Source organism: Camelus bactrianus, chromosome 3, assembly GCF_048773025.1.
Source record: "Camelus bactrianus isolate YW-2024 breed Bactrian camel chromosome 3, ASM4877302v1, whole genome shotgun sequence".
Classification (NCBI taxonomy): Eukaryota; Metazoa; Chordata; class Mammalia; order Artiodactyla; family Camelidae; genus Camelus; species Camelus bactrianus.
The window spans coordinates 37,642,267-37,665,892 of NC_133541.1; the positions used below are offsets into that span (position 1 = coordinate 37,642,267).

At 39.1% G+C, this 23,626-nt stretch overlaps 1 protein-coding gene across 3 annotated transcripts in view; it reads right to left on the reverse strand.

The window, feature by feature from the left end:
- The window catches only part of PLPP1 (phospholipid phosphatase 1), a 91,720-nt gene extending 85,454 nt beyond the window's left edge, over positions 1–6,266 (reverse strand). For 2 of the 3 annotated variants that reach the window (XM_074358286.1, XM_074358301.1), the window contains exon 1: positions 5,795–6,266. In XM_074358286.1, coding sequence (XP_074214387.1) covers positions 5,795–5,852 — 58 coding nt within the window. In that variant the 5' untranslated portion in view covers positions 5,853–6,266. The remainder of the gene's footprint in view (positions 1–5,794) is intronic. The other variant, XM_074358290.1, reaches the window with a different exon arrangement.
- Positions 6,267–23,626: the final 17,360 nt, after the last annotated feature.

Consider the following 23,626-nt stretch of genomic DNA (forward strand, 5'->3'; position numbering starts at 1 on the left):
CAGAGTCACAAAGAGGAGACTTGCCCAAAGTCACACAGCTAGTAAATGGAGAAGCTGGAATGTGAACCTAGACAGTCTGGATCCAGAGTCCATCACTAGATTATGCTGTTTCTCTAATGTTTTAAAGAAAAATCTACAGTTTACAAAGTCATTCCAATGTTAGACTAATTTCAGTTAAGTAAAAAATAGCTGTCTGAGCCATCTGGGCTTTAAACCTAGACAAGCAGGAAGGCTGAAGAGAAGAACAGGAGGAATTAGGGAGGAGAAATAGTGAAAATGAAAAATAAGGTAAGTAGGAAAAGGAGGACAAAAGGAAAGAAGAAAGTTACTTGTAACCACTGTTCATAATATCTGAATGAATGCTTTTTTTGAAAGAATGTAAGAAAAGAAACAAGACAGTATCTATATAATCCTAACTAGTTTATTACACAGAATATATATATTTCCATCCCAAATGCTGAATTAAGCCACTTAAATTAGGAGGAAGCAGACAATTAACATTCCAAATTCCTTTCCATAAAACTGAAGCTACATATTAACTGGTTCAATCAAAATGCGGGGGTTCAGTGACTTTCTACCAACTTCTTTTTTAGTAGGGTAAACAGTAACAATTTAAACTTCAATTTCTTATCCAAAAGAATCAGAATAACTTCCCAAGCTGAGTAACACATAGGAAACTTTGGTAGAGCTCAGCCAAAAATGACTAAACAAGAAAGAAATTAATAAAGATTTATAACATGTCCATGAGTTTCCAAAAGGATGTAATTCAAAGAGAATATAAAGGAAAAATTTACTTTTCATAAAAGCTATGGAAGGGAATGTTCTCTGAATATTTCCATACTCTATTCCAAACAAGGTAAATTAAGCTGAAAGTCATCTGCATAAAAACCAACTAGAGCCAAATAGTAGCAATTTCCTCCAGGCCACTGCTTTTGTTCCAAACTGGCCATTTAAAGAAAAGGCCTTGCAACAGGAGACCAGTCTGACCAAGAATATGCCAGTTTGACAAATCTGTGTTCATTTTTTGCGATTCCTTCCCTCTGAGAGAAAAGAGAAAAGGTACATAAAGCAGAGAAACAAACCAGGTGAACTTTGTTCAGAAGCAAGTTTGCTTAATAGAAGTTAATAGAAGCTGAAATGGCAAGTGATCAGGATAAGCACTATGTCCTATTTATGTATTTACTTACTTATTTACCTATTTTTCTCTTTGAAATCTAACAGAATGCCCAGCACCTACCAGATATTAAACAAACACATGCCCAAATGAGTGAATGAACAGTTAAATGTTAGAAGAAAAAAGGAGGCTGGAGCCTGTTTAGCAAGTGAGACTCACTAAATATGCGATTTTTCCTTGAGAAAGCGGTCCAGATTGAGGGTCAGGAAAGGGAGCACTCCCTAGGGGTAACACTTAAGGGGCAGAATGATGTCAGCATTATGGTGATGACATACGGCATCAGTATTTGAGATAATTACTGGGAAAGAATAAGTAAGTGCGATTCCACAACCATCTAGTATTGGCTACCAATATTTTTTGCTGCCAGATTTTACTCTAAATCTACTGACTTTGATTTGGCATAATGGTGATACCACATTTGGAGCATGCTGAGGAAACCATGATCCCCCTCCCTTCCAAGAAAGTCAACGTTAGGGCCCATGAGCTCCTGTTACCACCTGCTATTATGGGCAGCTGTAATTGGTGTAAAGGGCAGAAAGGGAAGCTACCTCAGATCTGTTTTGGATAGAACGTGAGCATTACCAATAGAGCCCAGGCAAAAAACAGCACATTCAAATAAGATATTCAAGAGAATTTAATGAAGGAACAATCTTCAAAAGTATAGGTAGGGTTTAGGTAAGCAGCAAGGGATGGTGGAATACTTCCAGGCCAGAAATATCAGGAAGCCATTATCATCTCTAGGTGTAAAGGCATAAGTCCAGGGTTACCAGAACCCAGAAAGATCTGTAACTGTAGCTGCCTGGCAGAGAGGGCCACTGAACAGAAGCTATGACCTACTCACAAAACACAGAACAGATCTCGCAACACAAATAAAGCAGGAGGCCTGGAAGAGCCAACTTCCTCCTGCTGTTGTCCCATTGGTCAAAGCCAACCAGAAACAAAAGAGAAGAGCCCAGCTGATGCAGCCCATAGAAGAGCCTCCCAGAGCATAAAGCAGGATGGAAAAAGGATGTGGAAGGGCAAAAGGAGAATATGCAGTACAGAGAGGTATTCCAAATGACTGCCACCCAGCAAAACACAAGCACATAAAAAGGCTTTGCCTGTTCCACCTAAATCTTCTAGGCATCATGGTATATACCTCCAAAAAAAGTTATAAACAGAAGTACTTACTTGGGTTCCCATGGCCCTATTTCAAGTTGGGGAAGGAAAAAAAAAAAAGATTTTAAGAGTATCCCAGGTAACTTTTGTCATTTCTGTATCTCTAACGGGAAACACATAACCCATTTATCTATAATCGATCAGATCTAAGACAACTCCCTTCTCTGCAATATTCCATACCTTCATTATTACACTTACAATGTTGTATTGTAACCTTTTGTTTATCTGTTTCTCCCTTATCAGACCCTGAGCTTCTTCTGGGCAGGGATTGTCTTACTCATCTTTTTATCCCTAGCACCTAACATGGACTTAGCACAGAGTTAACCTTCAATGTGCACTGAATCCATTAGTGGACACAATGTTCATTCACTGGCAGCCTGATGCCAGGGTAGATAAAATCTAAAATGACCATAAGCAATTAGACACTAATAAGTTTTATTCAGGCCATAGTTTAACACACTGACCAAAAACACAGTTCCTTTCATATCAGTCCACCATCATTCTCTGTAAAGCAGTTTTCTTGTGTGCTCAGATGATACTTATGGCCTTTTCTACAATCACAGAACTCATCATCAAAAGAGGTAGAGAAAGATAGCAAGACTATGGCCCATCTTAGAAAGGAATCAAATAAACATCACTGTTCAAAACTCTCACTCTTTTTTCCAAGAATTGACCAGATTCACAGAAGGAACTAATAATCTGGTTATATTACATAGAGGAATTCATGTTTCACAGTGATGATGATATTGACTTAGGGGTAGAAATCCTGGTGTGAGCACACATACACAGATACACAAACATACTCAAAGGCATGTTTATCGGTACAACAGACATCACCCTCTGTGAAATTATAAAGTAGCCATATAACACAATCACATAATATCATCATATTAAATGGATTCACTGTATAATGTTGGAGTGATCATTAACAGAACCTGAAACATAGTCACATTATAATTATGAATCACTTTTACATAACCCTATACTTATAAAGTGCTTAATCATCTTTTTGTTGGTATAGTCCACTCTTACCTGTAGTTCGCCACAGAAAAAGAAAAAAGTTAATGCCAAGTAGATAACCCTCTTTGAGCGATTTTAGGCTGCCAATCTCCTGCTGTCAGTAAGATGAATAAAAATCAAATTTACAATGATCCTTAGACTCCACTAAAGGTAAGTTTGCTATAAAAATATATTATCACCCAAAACTCAGCAAGAAAAGTTTTGTATTTCTAGCACCACTGTTCTCCGTTGCTGTATTTTGGAAATCCAATGTTGTTAAATCTAATGTCATTTTATATACCAATTTAAAATAAGTCAGTACTTCATTTTCTTTTGAGGAAAAGGGAATTCTGGACTTATCTTGACAATTCACTGAATTACTTTAAAATTCTAGTAATACAAAAACAGATAAAATGTGTTTCAAATAGATAACTTATCTTTTCCTAAAACATACTTAATGCATAAGTCCCCAAAACAAGATTTTTCCAAAACCATCAAAGATATTTAAAATTGTAAACACAATTTCATCTTTTTTCAGAGCCATCATAAATCCTGCAACCATCAGGTCAACGTAGCAATAATATTACTCTTACCTCTATAGGGCAATTATGTGATGTTTGCATCATATTGAAAATATAGACTATAAGAACCAACAATTTATAAAGCTGCACTGCATATAGGCTCCTCCATTATACATAAATTAAAACAAAACAAAACATAGATCCACCCTATGACTCTGTGTTCAATAATACTATTTTCAGCTACCTCAGAGCAGTATTATGTTTCATCTGTCCTAGTACAGTGCTTGGCCCAAAGAGAAAACATGATGTTTGCTTTATACGTTAGTAACTCCACAAGGTAGGAAAAGAAGAAGTTTGTATACAATCCTGACAGTACACAATATGTGGCAATGACAGGTAATATATATTAGAATTATCAAAATTACTTCTGACTGAATTTTCCTCTCCCTTCACTAAAATATAAAGTTTAATAAACCTCCACTAAGTACAAGTTAAAATACATTTTAAAATATATCTTTACCAAAGGCATGCTTTTCATTGCAAATAAATAAATTTGAATATATTTTAGTGTAATATTATTAGTATGTCCAGGTATCTGAAAGGATTATTTGTGTTTCTATAAAAATAATATTCCAAAATTGTGTTTCCCTTTCCTAAACTGAATTCCTAAAATTCACTGTGGAGCTATACAGGAAGTGTCTTGGTAAACAATAGAGATGCTCCATAAATTGAAAAAAGAAGAGAGATTTTTCTGATCAAAAAAACAAAGAAAAGAATTTATAAAACTCCAGCAAGACTGCAAGCACCTAAATGGTCAGGTTTGAGGTAGGAAAGTGGAATACTGGATTAAAACCGGGGGAAATCTATCACTGAAAAGCCATTATGCAGACCTGCATCTAGGATGCTGAAGTCACAGCTCTCCAACCCTGAGAACTTGCCAATACCATTACTTAAATACTCAAACATGAGTAGGACTATCCAAACCTCAAGCAGGTCTTCTTGCCGTTCTTTCCATAACATATAAGTAGTTCAAAGATACTGCCTTACACAACGCATATAAAAAGGGTGAAAGTCCCTCCTTCCAATGCCCATCCCTTATCCAGATGACTTCAATTCTTTCTCGCCAAAAGAAAGGAGCAACTGGCAACCAGAAACCCCACTGCTGAACTCTTCCATTGGAAAGACAACACCAAATTTGCTGCAGCCAAAGAAATGTCTAGTGCTCTTTGTGGGCTCTCACAGAAGATGGAAAGCTACACCATGGCAAGGTCTGCGCAGAGAAGGAAACAGTAGGTCTGGGGCACACCATCCCTCCCCCACCTCAAAAAAAAGCAAGCTTCTTGAGTCCTACAGGCAGAAACCTGGCATCCTCACACCCACTTACAGCCCGACAATTTACAACCTGGTAACACCTTCTAATTAGGCACGTTCTAGCCTTTTATAGACAAAAAATTAAACTGCTTCCCACAAGTAAGATAAACCAGGCACTGGCGCCTGTTACTGAGAACCCCGAGTGCATCAAACCTCCGGTTTCACTACTGAACCTGATGAGCCAGTGACCAGGCTTCGCTGCAGCAGAGAGGGGAGGAGCCCACCCTCTGGGCTGGGAGTGAAACGGGAAACAGAGGACAGCACAGCAAGGGATGGAGCGCAGAGGCGTGAACAGGGTCCAAGCAGAGTGGGCTCAGCGGACCGGCGGGCGACAGGCAGGCAGTGGCGGCCACACGGGAGCCGGGGTGCAGGCTGCCAAGCGGGGTCCCCGGGCTGCGGAAACCGCCCCCAGCATCTCGCCCCGCAAGGCTGGCGCGTCAGGCACACACCCCCCACGCCCGACCGCGGCCCTCTCCGAGTCCCTCCCAGCGGACACACGCCCGCACCCACCGGTGCACCCCACCCCGGGGCTCGAGCGCACACGCCCCTCGGGCCGGTGGCGCGTACGTACCCAGCAACACGCAGAGCAAATCGAGGGCCACGTACGGCAGCCGCGTCTTGTCAAACATGGTCTCGGCGCGGGCGGCAGACTAGGCACCCGACTCACAAGACCCGGTCAGGGACTGGCGACGGCTCCTCCCAGCCCGGGTAGAGCAGCCGAGGGCTGACGGGGGCCCAGCGGCGCTCTGACGAGCAGCAATGGCGCCCGCGACCCCTCCCCTCGCAGCTCCCGCAACCACTCAGTCCGGGCCGAGACGCTCGTCTGCCAGCCGCGGCTGCTCCGTCGCCTCAGGCCCTCCTCGGTTGGCCCTGGCCCGCCCCGGCCGGCTGTTCGCTGTCCAGATCCAGGCGCCCTCTCCAACAGGCGGGGCGTCTGGACTCGTGCTTTAAGGATGGGGACCGGTAGGGAGGAGGAACACGGGCTCGGCCCCTCCCGCAGACAGCGCGGGACCGGCCAGCGCGCGGCCTCGCGGGCTGAGAGAGCGCGGCAGAGGCGGGGCGGCCAGTGAGGGGCGACGGGGCGGGGCCGGGGAAACCCCAGGCCCGGGCACTCCAGCCAATCGGCGCCTACAGCCCCGCCCCGCCCCGCCCCGCCCGACCTGCGGAGTCAGCCCGTGAAGTGGGACGCCCGTCGGACGGGCGGAGCGTGGGGGCGCCTCCGGTGCGGTGCGAGGGACATTGCTCCGACCCGCGTTCTACTGGCGAACGCTGAACCCAGCCTCTTCATCTCCGGCCGCCGGTCGTTGCTGACTCGGAGGAAGTGCCAGGCCCCGACCCGGCTGCCTGCCCGCTCTCCTCATCCATGGGATTGGGTAATAAAGAGAAACGGGGTGGTCAGTGACAGACTCTCCCCTTGTCCAAACTTTAGTCGGGCTTGTCCGAGCCCTCTTCTCGCCTAGGCCTCCGTTTAGGCCTTCAAACCTGGCCTGGCAGAGCCTCATATTTGCGTGAGTTCTGCTAAGTCATACCTGCACCTTTGATACCTGGTTACCCATATGATCAAATTCCTTATGTATAAATCCTTTGATATGTAAGTCTGTGGCCTGCCTTTAGCCAAGAATTCCCCTGTCCTTAATGTTTTCTAAGTAATTTTTCATCCACTAACCCCTTCACTCTGCTTTTTTCTTGGCTATAATAAATTCCCAGCTGTCTTTGCTTATTCAAAGTTGAGCACTATTTCTTTCTCCTGTTACAAGTTCTGACCCCCTATTGCAATGGTTTTGAATAAAGTCTTCCTCACCGTTTTAACAAGTGTCAGAATGAGTTTTCTTTATTCCTCTTAACCCTGATTCCAAGAGGACCCTAGCAAAATTTAGTAATCTGTTTCCTAATCTGTAAAATTGGGGTGTTGATAATCCCTGCTCTGTGTTGTAGTCAAGAAGCAATGAAGCCTGGGAAAAAATAATATCAAAAGTATTTTATAAAAGGTTAAACCCTCTAGAGATGTTAAGGATTGGTATCTTTCCTCCTCATTCATATTTACCTTCTTTATCGAAGATGTGAGGCAAATTGAAAACTGTACCTACTACTTCTCAGACTTTTCCTGTAAAATCAATCATAAAACCAGCACAGAGATAACATCACCCTCAGGGAGTCTTAAAATCTAGTCCCTACAAGTGAACCCTACAAGCAAAAAATGTATGTGAAGAAGCACATTTTTCTTTAAAAGGAATGTGAACAGTTGGATTTCACCTTTTGTTTGAATATCTTTTAAAAGCTTTAAACAATTTGTACCTAAGAAAGATATGCCATTATTTATTCTGTGACTTCCCTTACTTCCAGAGTTACAGGGACCCCAGATTGTGAGGCTACAATCAATTGAAATTACTTGTGATATGTATGAGGCATACAATTAAATGAATATTGTGATAGAAGTGTGTTGATGTACAGAAGACACAAAGCAGTTAAGGGGCGGGGAGGGGCAGTTCACCTGGGAGCTCTGAAAACACTTTACAGGAAAGTGATAGTTATGTTGCACTTTCTTGTCCCCCTCTGACACCAACAAGCCATTTTCTTAGGTGAGAAGTTAATGAAGAAAACAGTTGATACAGTAACAGATATTTTGACCTTTGGAGGAGACACAGATAATGGCTTTAAAAATAGATCAGCAAATCAAAGTCCATTAAAATGCATTGTCATGCCCTGTAATTTTAAATAGGATCTGTGCCATATGCAGATTATAAGCAATAAGTCCTCAATTAAACAGAGAATGACTAAGAAATGTCATTTTATTTTGGGGTGGGGACCTTTGTTCGTTTTTTGGAGGGAGTGGTGTTTGTTTTGATCTGTTGCCATGATTGAATTCTAATGTAATCACTGGAATTGAAAGTGGGTTAAATAATCTTGAAATGATGGCAAAAATAAAAAAAAAGGAAACACTGATTATACGGTGACACCATTAACACCCCCTTGGGGGTAGGTACTAGTATGTCCCTAGATTGGACATGAAACCTTAGAGGTTTTCTTAAATGCTTAACAAAGTTTGTCCTATGGCCTGTATTTTTCTCTGTGTAACACAGTCATCAAACATAAAAGCAAAATAGAGTGGGCTTGGGAAGTGTGGTCCTGAAGACTTTCTGAAGAAGAGAGAAACTAATTTCCTCTCTTCTTTTATTATTAAGCATTTTGAAAAGGAGACTGTGATCTATATCCTCCATTTCAATTTATCTTTAAATTCTTTAAAATTCTCACATCTGTCCCTATTCCTTGACTTGCACTGCTGTTCTTTAACATAGTGTTATTGGTAAGTCTCCCTCTCTCTGTTCTAACAGTGCTTGCTTCTTGCCTCAACTACTTTTTCATCGCGTAAAGTTTCTGCAAAGTAGTAAGAATAAATTCCCTTAGAGTATTTGTGTTTGTATGTGCTTATGTCCTTTACCCCCACCTGGACTGAAGCAAATATAGTTTTTATTATTTTCAAAAAGCACTGTAAACTAAAATAATTAGAAATAAAAATGTCTGGTTCCCTAGTGCATGTGCTCCCCTCCCTGAAAATTTCACAATATGGAATATTACAACCCTTTTGCCCTTGTTGTCAAAGCTGTTTGTTTCTTACCTTATGAAAGTTTTTTATTATGTAATGTTTGATACATAACTATATATATTATATAAGTTATGAAGGATAATAATAGGCACCTGTGAATCCACTCTCAACTTAATACTTAGAGCATTGTGGTATCACTGAACCTACCTGTGTGTTCAATCCCTTTCTTGTTCCCTGCTTCAGGAGAGATAACCACTATCCTGAATTTTGTGTGTATCTTTTCCTTGCTTTTTTTTTTCCATGTGGAAAAACACATAACCACATGTGTATGTATCTCAAAAAATATATATTATTTAGCCTTCTTGTATTTTATCTTTTAAAAACTTTATGCCCTAGATGTAGTTTTCTGCCCTTGGTTTTTTTCACTTGTATTTCTTATACCCATTCATGTTGCTGCAGTTGTTGTAGGTGTATCCTATGAGTATATAATTTTATTCAGTCTCTGACAATGGCCATCTGGGTTATTTCCATTTTTATTACAAATAAGGCTATTACAAATAAGGCTGCGAACATTCATGTATGTGTCTCCTGTGTGAAATTGCTGGCTATGGAAGTGCTGCATCATGGGGTCCAACTTCACTAGGTAATCCCAGATTGTGTTCCTAAGTAGTTACATTATTTTACCCAACCCCCACCAGTGGTGGATAAGACTCCACATTTACATCAACACAATGTTTTTATATTTCTTAATTTTTGGTAACTTAGTGGCTATAACGCATATATCAATGTAGTCTTAATTTGCATTTTCCTGATCACTAATGTGCTTGGGCAGCTTTTCCTAAATTTATTCACCAAAATTATTTCCTCTTCTGTCAATTGCCTATTCACATTTTTTTCCTCCTTTCCTATTAAGTTGTTTTTCTTATTTTTATCAAACTATAGAAATTCTTTGTATATTCTCAGTAGCAATTCATTGTGTTGTAAATTTTCCTTCCAATGTGTGGCTTGTCATTTCACTTCCTTTAAGAGCAGCTATATGACAGAGTTATTGTAAATGTAATGTAAGCAGAAGTCTACTGGCAGATTTGTGAGAGTTTTTGCTCTCCTGACCAGAGGAAAAGCCTGGCTTCCCTTCCCTTCTCTTTCTACCTTCCTTGAACATGAACATCATATTTAGATTTGCAGCAGCCACCTTGTGATCATGAGGGAAAGGCCAAGAAGAGTATCATCACTGGTCTTTATGATCTTGAGCTACTAAAACAACCAGCAACTTGGCTACCTCCAGATTTCTTCTGAGGTGAGGGGGAAAAAAATTGCTTAAGCCTCAAGGTCACAACTGATACAAGATTCATGAGTACTTTGATTACTACTTCTGAGAAATCAAATGCCATACTATTCTAAGAAAACCTTTTACTTGAGCTAACTTCATTGAATGTCTGATCCTTGAAACCACAAAACCCTGAATAAAACAATTTGTGTAGCTAGAATGGACTTTGAAGATTGCAGAATGGTTTGAGCATAGAGGCAAAACAAATGACCTATTCTGAAGTTTTTGAGTACTAAAGGCTGTGAAATAAGGAACTCACATTGAGGTCAGGTAGAAGATAAGGTTCTAGGAGGTAGGTTATAGCAGTTTGTAGCTTAAAAGTATGTCTATGGTACAGCCATTATGGAAAACAGTATGGAGATTGCTCAACAAACTGGAAATAGACTTACACTATGATCCAGCAATCCCACTCCCGGGCGTATATTCGGAGGAAACTTTAATTTGAAAAGATACATGCACCCCAGTGTTCACAGCAGCAGTATTTACAATAGCCAAGATACGGAAGCAACTTAAATGTCCATCAACAGATGGCTAGATAAAGAAGTTGTGGTATATATATATACACAATATATATATATTAAAAAAATGCAATACTACTCAGCCATAAAAGAATAAAATAATGCCATTAGCAGCAACATGGATGGATCTGGAGATCATCATACTAAGTAAAGTAAACCAGAAAGAGAAAGAAAAATACCACATGATATCACTTATATGTGGAATCTTAAAAAAAAAAAAGACACAAATGAACTTATTTACAAAAACAAAGACAGACTCACAGACATAGAAAATTTATCGTTACCTGGGGAGAAAGTGGGTGGGGAGCAATAAATTGGGAGTTCAGGATTTGTAGATACTACTATATATAAATAGACAAACAACAAGGTTCTACTGTATAGCACAGGAAACTATACTCAATACCTTATAGTGGCCTATAATGAAAAAGAATATGGAAAGGAATATAAATATGTATAAATGAATCACTATGCTGTATTCCAGAAGTTAACACAATAGTATAAATATACTATACTTCAATTTAAAAAAAAAGTACTTTGGAAGGCAAAAAAAATTACTGAAAATACATAGTGACATTGCTGAAAATGTCATTTAAAACAAATAATCTAGTAGTGAAAGAAAGTCATAATCTCTGCAGTAGTCTCTAAACTCAAGATGAGTAAACCTTATTTTGTAAATCAAATTATTTAGTTTCAAGTCCTTTTCTGTGTTTATTTCCATTTTGTTATCTTCTGCCTTTTCTAAAATCTTGCTTATGGCTTCCAGCCCTTTTTCAGCTTTGCTCAGAGTATTAAGGGGAAAGTCTTCTGTTACACTTGAGCCAGTTTACAAATGTGCAGAAAGTAGTTGTGAGAGTAACTCACCTCCATAAAAGGATGTGAATCTCTAGGATCAGAGTTGGAGGCCTCGTGGGTGGGCAAACCAGCTCCACCAAGATATTCTTCCACCAAGGCTCTCTCTCCTTCAACATCAAGCTTGGAGGGCCTGAGTTTACTGTTTTTTAGGAAAACAATATTTCCTTAATAGGCTCATTGTGATAATCAAATACAAAAATATAGGTGCAAACCTTGCAAAAGTCTGATTTAAGCAGACACACAATACATACTTTACAAAAACAAAGACTTCTGTGAATCCACACCCTTTATTTCTGCTTCCCTACCACCCACTGAACCCAAAATCTACCATGGTTCCCTAATCTATCAAAGAAGTGAGGTTGGTCTGGCATAACTTGTTCTTAGCTCAGGTGATCACCGCTTCCTTTCTCTAGGATGCTCACAAATTATTTCTTTAACAATCTCTTAAGAATATGTATCACCCTGTCTGTGAGTTGGTTTCTGTTTTGTAAGTAAGTTCAATTGTGTCATTTGAATCACTATGCTGTACACAAGAAACTAACACAACATTGTAAATGACTATACTTCAATTAAAAAATAATTATATATAAAACCAGAGATACAGAAGTTAATTACCTATAAAATATCTATAGTCTTAAAGACAGCACATATATTTTTCTTTAAAAAAAAACTTGAGTAGGATTGCCATCCAGGTACTGGTCTTTAAGCAGAATCCACCTACTTCAGCTGTTTTAGAAATTATACTAAAATTCTCCCTTCTCTCATCTTCTAATTTCTTTTCTGTTTATAACCCCCAGTTTGTGGTCTGTTAAACCTCATCCTTGTTGATATGACTGACTAACTCACCTCCTGAAAGCAAAGGGAGTAAGCCTTCTTCAGCTCTGTATTCCCAGCTCCTGGAGTTGTACTTGGTACAATAAAGTCAAATGCAGTTTTTTTTTTTTTTAATTGCTTGAATAAACAAATGAACAACAACAAAAAAAGAAAAGTAAATAAGAGTTTAGGAGAGAGTCAAGCTGTGCCTCCCCCCAACCTTTTTGTTGTTATTCTAGCTTCCCCCCCCAAATTAAAGCTTATCGGGGGTAGAGGTGGGGAGTAGGGTTAATTTTCCTGCCACTATTCTTACAGATTCATGACACCGCTTTATAAGTACTTTTTTGTGTCCTCGGTAATGTGAACTACAGTTGACCCTTGAAGAATGCAGGGGTTAGGGGAGCTGATTCTCAGCTAAAAATCTGAGAATAACTTCACCGTCGACCCTCCATGTCCCAGGGTCAACATCCAAGCATTCTACCAAACCAGGATCAGATCGTGTAGTGCTGTAGTATGCATTTAGTGAAAAAATCCAAGTCTAAGTGGACCCGAGCAGTTCAAACCTGTTCGAGGGTCAACTGTACTTTATAAGGTACTTTAAAAAAAATTGATACTAGTGTTTTCCCAGATATAGACAGTTTTATGGTATTTAAAATAAAAGTTCTAAAAGGAGGTCACAAGAGACACTTATTCTTATGCCTAAATTAACAGTGGGGAAAAAAGATTTTTCTGTAAACAATCCCAGTAATAAATATCATAAACTAAAAAAAGACAAAAACAAAAACAGACAAACAAAAACAACAACAAAAGCTATCCCCTTCTAAATGACTATATTAGGGAATACTCCTGATTGGAAAATTCCTCTGCTTTTCTTCCTCATTAACATCAGTCAGAAAGGCATTTCTAAGAACTTCCTAACCCTCAGAGCCACCTTCCCTTCCAGAGTTTCTCCCATAATGAATTTCACTACCCTTTATAAAATCTATGGCAATATTTCTCAGACTTTGCACATTATAATTATCTGGGGCATTATTTAAACATACAAGTGCCCAACCCCAGCCCCAGAGATTCTGTTCTAGGATGAAGGTCTAAAATAGAACCCAATCATTGTTTCATTATGTTTAACAAATGCCCCAGGAGGTTCTGAGGCCCATCAGAATTTGAAAACTTTGGATCTAGTCAGCCCACATTTTCACTCTCCAGACAAATTTTAATAAAGTATAATTACTTTCTTCAAAGTAATTGCTACACATTAAGACTGCAGTACAACGTAGTAATTAAATACCTGGCCTCAGGAACCAGGCTCACTGACTATCCTTAGGCAAATTACTTAAATCTTTCTGTGCACTATTTTCCTTATTTGTAGGATGGGGAATGATAATAATAGTACTTACCTCTTAGGTTTGTTATGAGGATTAAAGGAGATGATACGTCTAGAACACTTAGCACATTCTAACACAGTGCCAAGGCACATATTAGGTGCTCAATAAATGTGGGACATTATTATTCAAAGATTCCTGTCATTTCTTTAGAATCAGGTTGATGGAGTGTCCTATTAAACATGGCCTAAGGATAGTGACCTGGGGCCTTCCAAACCCTTTGTGTGGAGCCCTCTGGCGCTCTCTGGGAATGTGGAACCGTCTGGCTGGCGCTCTCTGAAGCTGCTCTGAAGTCTATAACCCCACCCCCACACCCTCACATTCCCCACCCCCGCTCCTGGACTCACCCTGTGCCTGGAGCTGACTGGCACCCTTAACCCTAACTCCTCACTTCAGGACCCTCCACATACTTGCATTTCTGCAAGATAAAAAAACATCTTCCTTCCATGTGTGTTTACCCTAACAAAATTAACAACCCCAGGAAATGTCTAGTCTCACAATATCCTGGGCGGACAGGCCTCACGGCACATCCTGCCCTTATCAGAGTCATGAATGCCATTATTCAGAGTAGCCCTTGACAAGTCTTAGAACCAACCAGGTACCTGTGCACAAATCGATCATGCAACCCCTACCCGTTGTGTTCGCAGCCCCTTCCACTCAATAAAAGACCCTCACGTTCAGCCTTGCCTCACACAGACATCTCATCTATGTGGCCCACTGGTGCCTGTAGCAGCGTAACTATAAATCTCTCCTTTGTTCTTAAACTTCTCTTTGTCTTTGGTAAATTCTTTTACTTGCCATGTCCCCAAACACTTTGCAGTTGTATGTTAACATCTATGTTTATGAGTTTTGCTGTGAAATGGAAATATAGATAGCTCTTACCAGGTCTCCAAAGGGCGCCTGTGACACTGTGCTGAGCTCTAGACCCTAGCTGCTCAGCAGTGCTCTCAACTGGCAGTGTCTGTGTCACCTGAGGCCTCTCAGGAAGAAGACTCCACGGAGACTCCACCCCAGGCCTCCTGAGTCAAAATCTGCATTTCAAAAAGATCACAAGTGTTTCCTGTGCACATTAATGTTGAGAAGCACTGCCCCAGAAATTTCCCAGGTTTTCCTGATAGTGAGAACCACCTGATATGCTTATTAAATATGCAGATTACCTGGTGTCTTTCTTGGAAATTTGGATTCATTAAATCCAGTCATTTTAAAAATTACTCTGGGTTATTGTTATTTAAGGTGGAAACACCACTCTTGAAGATGAAGCTATCAGCGAGTGAAGAATTTATCAGATATTCTGCTTATAGCTGAACCAGCCTTCCTGCAACAGATTCTCCCACCTTTGTGTAGGAGAGCCAAGGAGAGAGTATTTGGTCCATTGGCTGCTTCAAATCCTGGAAGCAGTTCCTATCCATATGAATCCTTGGGATAAATCCCTTCGTTTTCTCTAACCAGCTTGAATACCTAACTTGGAAAAATGTCTAACACAATGCCACTAATTACCTCGGTGGGGTTTTGGGGGTTGGGGTTTTTGTTTTTTTATTTATGTATATTTGACATACAATGATATATTAGTTTCAGGTGTACAACAAAGTGACTGATATTTAAATACATTACAAAACAATCACCACAATAAGTCTAATAACCATCTGTCTCCATCAAAGTTATTAGTGTTACTGTCTATATTCCCTATGCTATACATTGTATCCCTGTGATCTATTTATTTTATAACTGGAAGTTTGTACCTCTTACTCTATTTCAGCTATTTTGCCCACTCCCCACTCTCCTCCCCTCTGGCAACCACTGTTTTTTCTCCTCACCTACTAGTCTGTTTTTGTCTTATTTTGTTTGTTCATTTGTTTTGTTTCTCACATTCCACATATAAGTGAAATCATACAATATTTGTCTTTCTCTGATTTATTTCACTTAGTATAATACCCTCTAGGTCCATTACCTTGGGGTTTTAAAAAATATTTGATACACATAAAGGAATATTTATAACGTGTATAAATTGTAAAGCATAACAAAATAAACACCTAGGGACTCACTACCCAAGAAAAGAGCTAAAACATCTCTGATATTTTTGAAGTTACCTGGGTGCTCCTTCCTGATCCTATACCCCCAGCCCACTCTATTTTCCATCCACACTAACCCCGAGGTGACTACCTTCTAAATTTTGTCTTTATCATTGCCTTTATTTAAAAGAAAATTATGACTTTATCACATATTTGTCCCTAGTCAATATTTTATATGTTTTGAGCTTTATAAAAAGTGTCACATCATGTACACCAGTAAATGAGGGTTTGCTTTTGCACTCACCAGGCCTTATTAATGTTGTTTCCTGTTGCTACAGATCAATCATTGTCACTGATGGATACATTTCTCTTTACATGAATATGCCACTCTTTACTTATCCAGTCACCTATCAACAGACATCTGGGTAGTTTCCTTCGGACTTTTAAAATGCATTTTGAAAAATACACCTATGAACATTCTTGTATGTGCTTCCTGGTGCACTTTGGCAGGAGTATCTCTAGAGCATTTAATAGGAGTGGAATTGCTAGTGTAGGCTGACAATTGCCCCTAAAAATATGTTCACATTCTAATCTCCCAAACCTGTGACTGTTGCCTTATACGGAAAAAGGTCTTTGTGGATGTGATTTAATTTAAGACCTTGAGATGCGGAGATTTTCTTGGACCATCCAGCTGGGCCCCAAATACAACCACAAGTGTCCTTTTAATTTGGAGGCAAAAGGAGATTTGACTCCAGACAGAAGAAGGTAAGATGCCCTGTCAACACTTTGATTTCAATCTAGTGAAACTGATTTTGGACTTCTGGTGTTCACAACTGTGAGAGGATAAATTTGTGTTGTTTTAAGCCATCAAGTTTGTGGTGATTTGCTCCAGCAGCCATAGGAAGCTCACACAGATATGCCTATATTCAACTTTACAAGATAATGCCAAGCTATTTTCAACCAAAATTGGCAAGTATCCAGAAACTAAGATGTGTCCATGTCATATATCAAATATTAACACCAGTGGTGGTTTCAGAATTCTCATATAGGAGGATTTAGAAAACCTGTCTTAAAGCTGCATTTACATAACACATTCAAAGCAACTGGAAAAAAAAATCAAAGTTCTTATCAGAGAATACGAGTGGAGAGAGTAGGTTGCCATTGACTGGCACACTCCCAAGTTATTACTTTGCAGTCTTGCTAATAACAACAGAGTTCTCTGCTTGTTTGCATTATTCTTTTGCTGTTGGGGACCTTGGAGAGATCATCTTGGTGGCCCCAGGTCAAGGAAGTATAACCAGTTCTCAGGTGTGTGAATGGGTTTTTAGAATCATTGGCATGCCACGTGTTTTACTTGAATGATTTCCCTATTTGTGAAGCTGTATTTGTTGTTACACCAAGGGCAGGTGTATGTAGGAACATTGTCCTGGCCTCTGCACCTTGCAGAAACAGCACTTCTTTTCATGCCAGAAACTCTAAGGACAATGATGGGGTTGAATTGTAGATAAGCTCTCTGTGCCCTTTAGTCCTTGCATATAGAACTTCCAGTCTTGCAAAACTTCTGACATTCTAGCGTCATTGTTGCTGCTGCCAACAGTGGCAGCCCATAAGGGATGAAAACATGAGATTTTTTTAAAAATGCATTTTAACAATCAGTAAAAGGAAGGTGAATTAGTTTTCTATTGCTGCTGTAACAAATTACCAAAAACTTAGTGGCTTAAAACAGCACAAATTTAGTACTTCAATTAAAAATAAATGAATAAATAAATACAATTTATTTGCACTCTGAAAAAAAAAAACAAATTTATTATGTTATAGTTCTATACATCAGAATTTCTACATGTGTCTCACCGGACTAAAATCAAAGTGTTGGCAGGGCCATGCTCCTTTCTGGAGGACCTAGGGGAGAATTTATTTCTTTGCCTTCTTCATCTTCTAAAGGCTGCCCGCATTCCTTGGCTCATAATCTTCCTCCACCATCTTCAAAGCCAGCAGTGTTGCAACTCTCCAAACTATTCTTCAATAGTCATATCTCCCTCTGACCACATTTGGGGGAGGTTCTCCACTTTCAAGGATACATGTGATTTTAGTTTGGGCTCATCCTGATATTCCAGGATAATCTCCTCTTCTCAAAGTCCTTAATTTAATTACACCTGCAAAGTCCCTTTTGTCATGTAAAATAATGTACGTACAGGTTCTGGTAATTAGGACCTGGAGATATTTGGTGGGGGGACCTTTATTCTGTCTACCACTGAAGATGTGTTTAAAGAGGGAAATACAAGACAAATGCTTTTCTTATTTAGCTGTAAGTGCTATAGACATATAAGCCATCTAAGCAAACTTGTTCAGAGGGCCCATTGGAGCATTTCATTCCTTTTACAGCTTTTTATTAAAGTATAACATACATACATAAAAGTGCACATATCAGAGTACAGGTGGATACAATTTTTTACAAATGAACACATCCTTATAAACTGTACCCACATAAAGATACAAAATGTTGACCTCAGCTTAGAAATTTTGCAGAAATTCTAACTGTTCTAACTTCTGGTGCCATAATTTTGTTTGCATTTCAACTTAATGGCAATGGAATTACATAGTATGTACTCTCAATAGCAACGGATTATCTTAATATCATGGAATTGCATAATATGGACCTCTTTCACTCAACATGATTTTTGTGAGATCCATTCATTTGTTATATGTAGTTGCAAATCATTCATTCTCATTGCTGTAGAATGTTCTGTTCTGAGAGTATACCACAATCCATTTATCCTTCCAATTGTCTATAGGCACTTGGATAGCTTCCGAGTTTGGCACTGTAATGACGTGCTATAAACATTGTTCATGTTTTTTGGTGAACATATGAACACGTTTCTGTTAGGTTATACCTGGATGTGGTGTTCCTAGGTCATAAGATATGCATACGTTCAATTTAAGTGAGTATTGCCAGTTTTCCAAAATGTTTTTACCATTCCTGCCAGGAATGTGTGAGAATTCCAGTTATTGCACATCCTCACCAATACTTTTTCTTTATACCCCATATTTTTCATTATAGACATTCTGCTGGATACGTAGAGATATTTTATTATGGTTTTGATTTGCACTTCCCTAATGACAAATGAAGTTGAGCAATTTTTTACATATTTATTAGACACTTTTATGGCCTCTTTCATGCACTATCTATTCAATTCTTTTGTGCATTTTTTTCTGTTTGGTTGTCTTTTTCTTAGAGATTTTTAGGAGGTCTTAATATATTCTGGAAATAATCTCTTTGTTGGTGTAATATTGCGATTTTTTTTTTCTCTGTAGAAGACTTTCAGGAACCTTTATTTACAGTAACTGAGTTACATGTACAGTTTAAAGGCTGAATCAATCATGCTAACCAAATGGGAATCGTGTGTAGCTTTCTGGTCATGCTGGCAGCAGAGCAGGAGGTGCCCAGACCTTGAAGCTAGTCTACCTCCACATCTACTGTGGGATCTCACACTGCTCTTTACTCATCTATAAAATCAGAACAGAACCCTCATGTCTCCTGTAAAGCTAAATTTTTTTAACATTTTTTTATTGAATTACAGTCATTTTACAATGTTGTGTCAAATTCCAGTGTAGAGCACAATTTTTCAGTTATACTTTAACATACATATATTCATTGTTACATTTTTTTCTCTGTGAGCTACCACAAGATCTTGTATATATTTCCCTGTGTCATACAGTATAATCTTGTTTATCTATTCTGCATATGCCTATCAGTATCTACAAATTTTGAACTCCCAGTCTAACCCTTCCCACCTTCCTCCCCTTTGGCAACCACAAGTTTGTATTCTATGTCTATAAGTCTGTTTCTGTTTTATATTTATGTTCTTTTTTACTTCATTTTAGATTCCACATATGAGTGATCTCATATGGTATTCTTCTTTCTCTTTCTGGCTTACTTCATTTAGAATGACATTCTTCAGGGACATCCATGTTGCTGCAAATGGCATTATGTTGTTACTTTTTATGGCTGAATAGTATTCCATTGTATAAATATACCACATCTCCTTTATCCAGTCATCTGTCAATGGACATTTAGGCTGTTTCCATGTCTTGACTATTGTAAATAGTGCTGCTATGAACATTGGGGTGCAGGTGTCTTTTTGAAGTAGGGTTACTTCTGGATATATGCCCAGGAGTGGGATGAGTGGGTCATATGGTAAGTCTATTCCTAGTCTTTTGAGGAATCTCCATACTGTTTTCCACAGTGGCTAACCAAACTGCATTCCCACCAGCAGTGTAGGAGGGTTCCCTGTGATTTATAAGAAATACATTCCTGGTCATTCAGATGACCAAAATATATCTTTTATATATTTGGTCTTTGTCCCCAGTTCCTGGCTCAGAGATCCCCAAATCCTTGGAGTTTGCTAAGTGTTGAGAGTGATAAAGTGAATGAGGTGACTTTGGGAAGCACCTAATGGTTGCCAGGGGAAACAACCATATGATCAGAGAGTAGGAACTTTCAGTTCCCACCACCTCTATCTTTTAGAGAGGGGCTGGGGATTGAATCAGTTGCTAATGACCAATTATTTAATCAATCATGCTGATGTAATAGAGCCTGTGTAAAAACTCAAAAAGGTAGGTGTTGGAGAGCTTCTGCACTGGTCAACACGTGGAGATTTTAGGAAAGTGGTCCCCTTGGAGAGGGCTTGGAAGCTTTCCACCCTTTCCCCATCCTTAGTCCTATGTACCTCTTCCATCTGGATGTTCATGTGTATCCTTTACCATATCCTCTTATAATAAACTGGTAATCCATTAAATAAAATGTTTCTCCAGGTTTTGTGAGCTCTTCTAGCCAATTAAGCAAAACTGAGGAGGGGGTGTGGGAATCTCTGATTTTTAGCCAGTTGGTCAGAAGTTCAGGTAACAAACAATCTGGACTTGTGACTTGCATCCTGAGTTGCAGGAGGTCGTCGAAAATTCAGTTTGTGCAGCCAGTGGGTCAGAAGCATAGGTAACCTGTGGCTGCAACTGGTGTCTGAAGTAGACGGCAGTCATGTGGGACTGAGCCCTTTATCTGAGGAATCTGATTCTGTCTCCAGGTAGATAGTGTCAGAAATTGCCGTGAATTCTCAAACATCCTGCTGGCATGAAAGAATCGGTTGTTGGTATGGGAAGCCTACACACACAGACACATGCACACAGACACACACACAATCTAGAATTGGATCTGGGAAGCCCTTTTCAGTTCAATATATAAGTTGGTTGTCTTTTGCTGAGCAGAAGTTCTTAACTTTAATCTAGTCCTGACCAATGTGTCAATATTCCCCTTTATGGTTAGCATTTTTGCTGTCTTTTCAACAACTACAACAAAAAAAAAACCTTGTCTTTTTTAATTTTAACTTTGTTTTCTTTTTCAACTTAAAGAAGGATGAGTGCTCATTCTTTTAGAAATATATGGATAACGAAAAAGAAAAAAGAGAGAAAAAAAGTCAATCATAATCCAGTACCCCCGAAACAAAAACAGTAGTTTATAACCTTTAAGTAACTTTGTATGGGGACAGATGGTTACTATACTTATCGTGGTGATTGTCCCATAATGTATGCAAATGTCAAATCACTATGTAGTAGACCTGAAACTAACATAATATTGTACATCGACATTTTAATTTTTGACTTAAAAATTATATGTTTTAGTTATTGAGACTAATTACATAAAAATTTTGATTTCATGGAAATTTAATCAATAAAAATATTAAATATACCAACTTATATTGAAAAATTAACCCATTAATCTCAGTACGTTCTGCTTTTTCCTAAATCTCAATTGTTTTTCCAGTAATACTATACTTTCAGTTTCCTGGGACTGTTAACACTATACTACAAAACTGGTAGAATTCTAATGTAATAAACATCTGATACCATGTATCTCATTAACATGTATTTTTTGCAATAGTAAGACACTGACTAATGTTCATTGCCAGGTAGATAAAAATAAATTCCTAGTTCATAGGCCTGGTTTTCTAGTTAAAAAAAATCCTGACTTAATCTCTAGAAGATATTATACAATTCCAAAAGAAAAAAATTCTGAGTGCTTAAAAATAAAATTAAATAGTTTAAGAAAATAACCTTTTGTTTCCTTTTCATGCCAGAAATATTTGTTGGATAGAGGTGAAAAGAATCTCTTTCAAATTCTTCCCTCTAAATCTGATCAGATTGTTTCCCTTGCAAACTATGCACATCTAGGCAACAAATATTGATTAAGTAGCTACCACATGCTAGTTACTCCAGTGGTATGATTTCCAGAAGACGTACCCTTGTGACCAATTTTTAAAATCACAAGATACAGCCTGTGAGAAGGCACCAAGCTTTATCACACATTTGGAGAATGCTGAGGCATACACCCCAGGGCTCCACCCCAAGACTGAGGCCCTCTCTGTCTTATTCTTGGCCACCTGCCTCAGGACTTATTCAGTTCTACCTGCTTCAGGAGTGACTGAAGATCGGGGTCTGACACCCTAGCTAGCCCTGTGACTGGGGCCATGTATCAGCCAGGATCCAACAAGGAAAACAGAAACTGTTCTGAGTATTTAAAACAAAGAGAATTGAATAAAGGAAATTGGATACGTGGGTGATGGAGTAGTTGGGAAATTATTATAGAATTTAAAGCATTCCAGATATTAGCAGCAAAAGAAGGAAGGGACTTCTGCTTACTTTAAGCCCGGAGGTACAGAGATTAAAAATGATATGATTAGGGGCTGGGGGCTAGAGTCAGCTCATGGAAACAAGAACCACAGAGGGCCTGTGTGATGGACACTGAAACCATGAAGACACATTTGCAGCCAGAGAAGGAGGCTAAGACAGAGATGTGGGAAAAAATGCCCTGGTTTATTCCTTCTGCCCTCCAGACTTATGCCAATATCTCTTATTGGGTAATCCCAGTGGGAAGTCAGTCTATAGGATCCCTGGAAACAGCCTGCAGGAACAAGACACCCTGCTGTACCAAGCAGAGCAGAAAAAGAGTTGAAGAACAGATCTGAGACCAAGTAGCCCAGAAGTGGTACAGAACGGCTGGGAGGCTTCTTGGATGCCTTGTGCTTACCTGCCTTATAGTTTACCTGCAGCTGAGTTCTGTACACTAACCTACCGAAATTCCCTATTATTTCTTGCTGGAATTCTCTATTGCCAGCTTCTTGCCTGAGTGCCCATTGGAATCACCTGGGGACCATTTGAAAAATACAGATTCCTGGGCTTCTCCCTAGATACTGACTAAAAATCTTTGGTGGTGAAGTAGAAAAATCTATCTACACATTTTTATTTTTGTTTATTTCTTATTGTACTATTGTATTCATTTTTTGGCAGGGAGGGAGAGGAGATTAGATTTATTTATTTTTAGTGGAGCTACTGGGGATTGAACCCAGGAACTCATGCATGCTAAACATGCACTCTACCACTTGAGCTACTCCCTCCTTGCTGAAAAGCCTATATTTTTAACACCTCAAGATGATTCTGATGTAGGCAGTCTGCAGACTCATTTTTTCAAAGCAGTGCTTAAAGATGAGCACTCGTCCAAATTTCAGGACCCTTCAACTTTTCTTTTATTCTGCTAGCATGAGACCTACAATCCTGAGGCGGACTATAGAATGAGGGTAACCTCCAAACACACACACACTATTTAATATATAAATAGATTGAATTTTATATTTACATTATTGCTAAAATCCAAATGATAGATTAATAACTTCTTATTAACTACATAATGTCTAATGACATTTGTCAATACTCTGTTTTGCTTTAAATTGAATTAAGCATGGCATTAAAGCAGGAAACTTTCTCTGCAATCCAATTTTGGTTAAATTTGAGATTGGCCATTTTAGACTTTAATCATAATTATGTATATTTTACTTAGTTTAAAAGGCAAATAAACATCAGAAGCATGTATCTGTAAAAGATAGAATTGGGGAGGTGGCCAAGATGGCAGAATA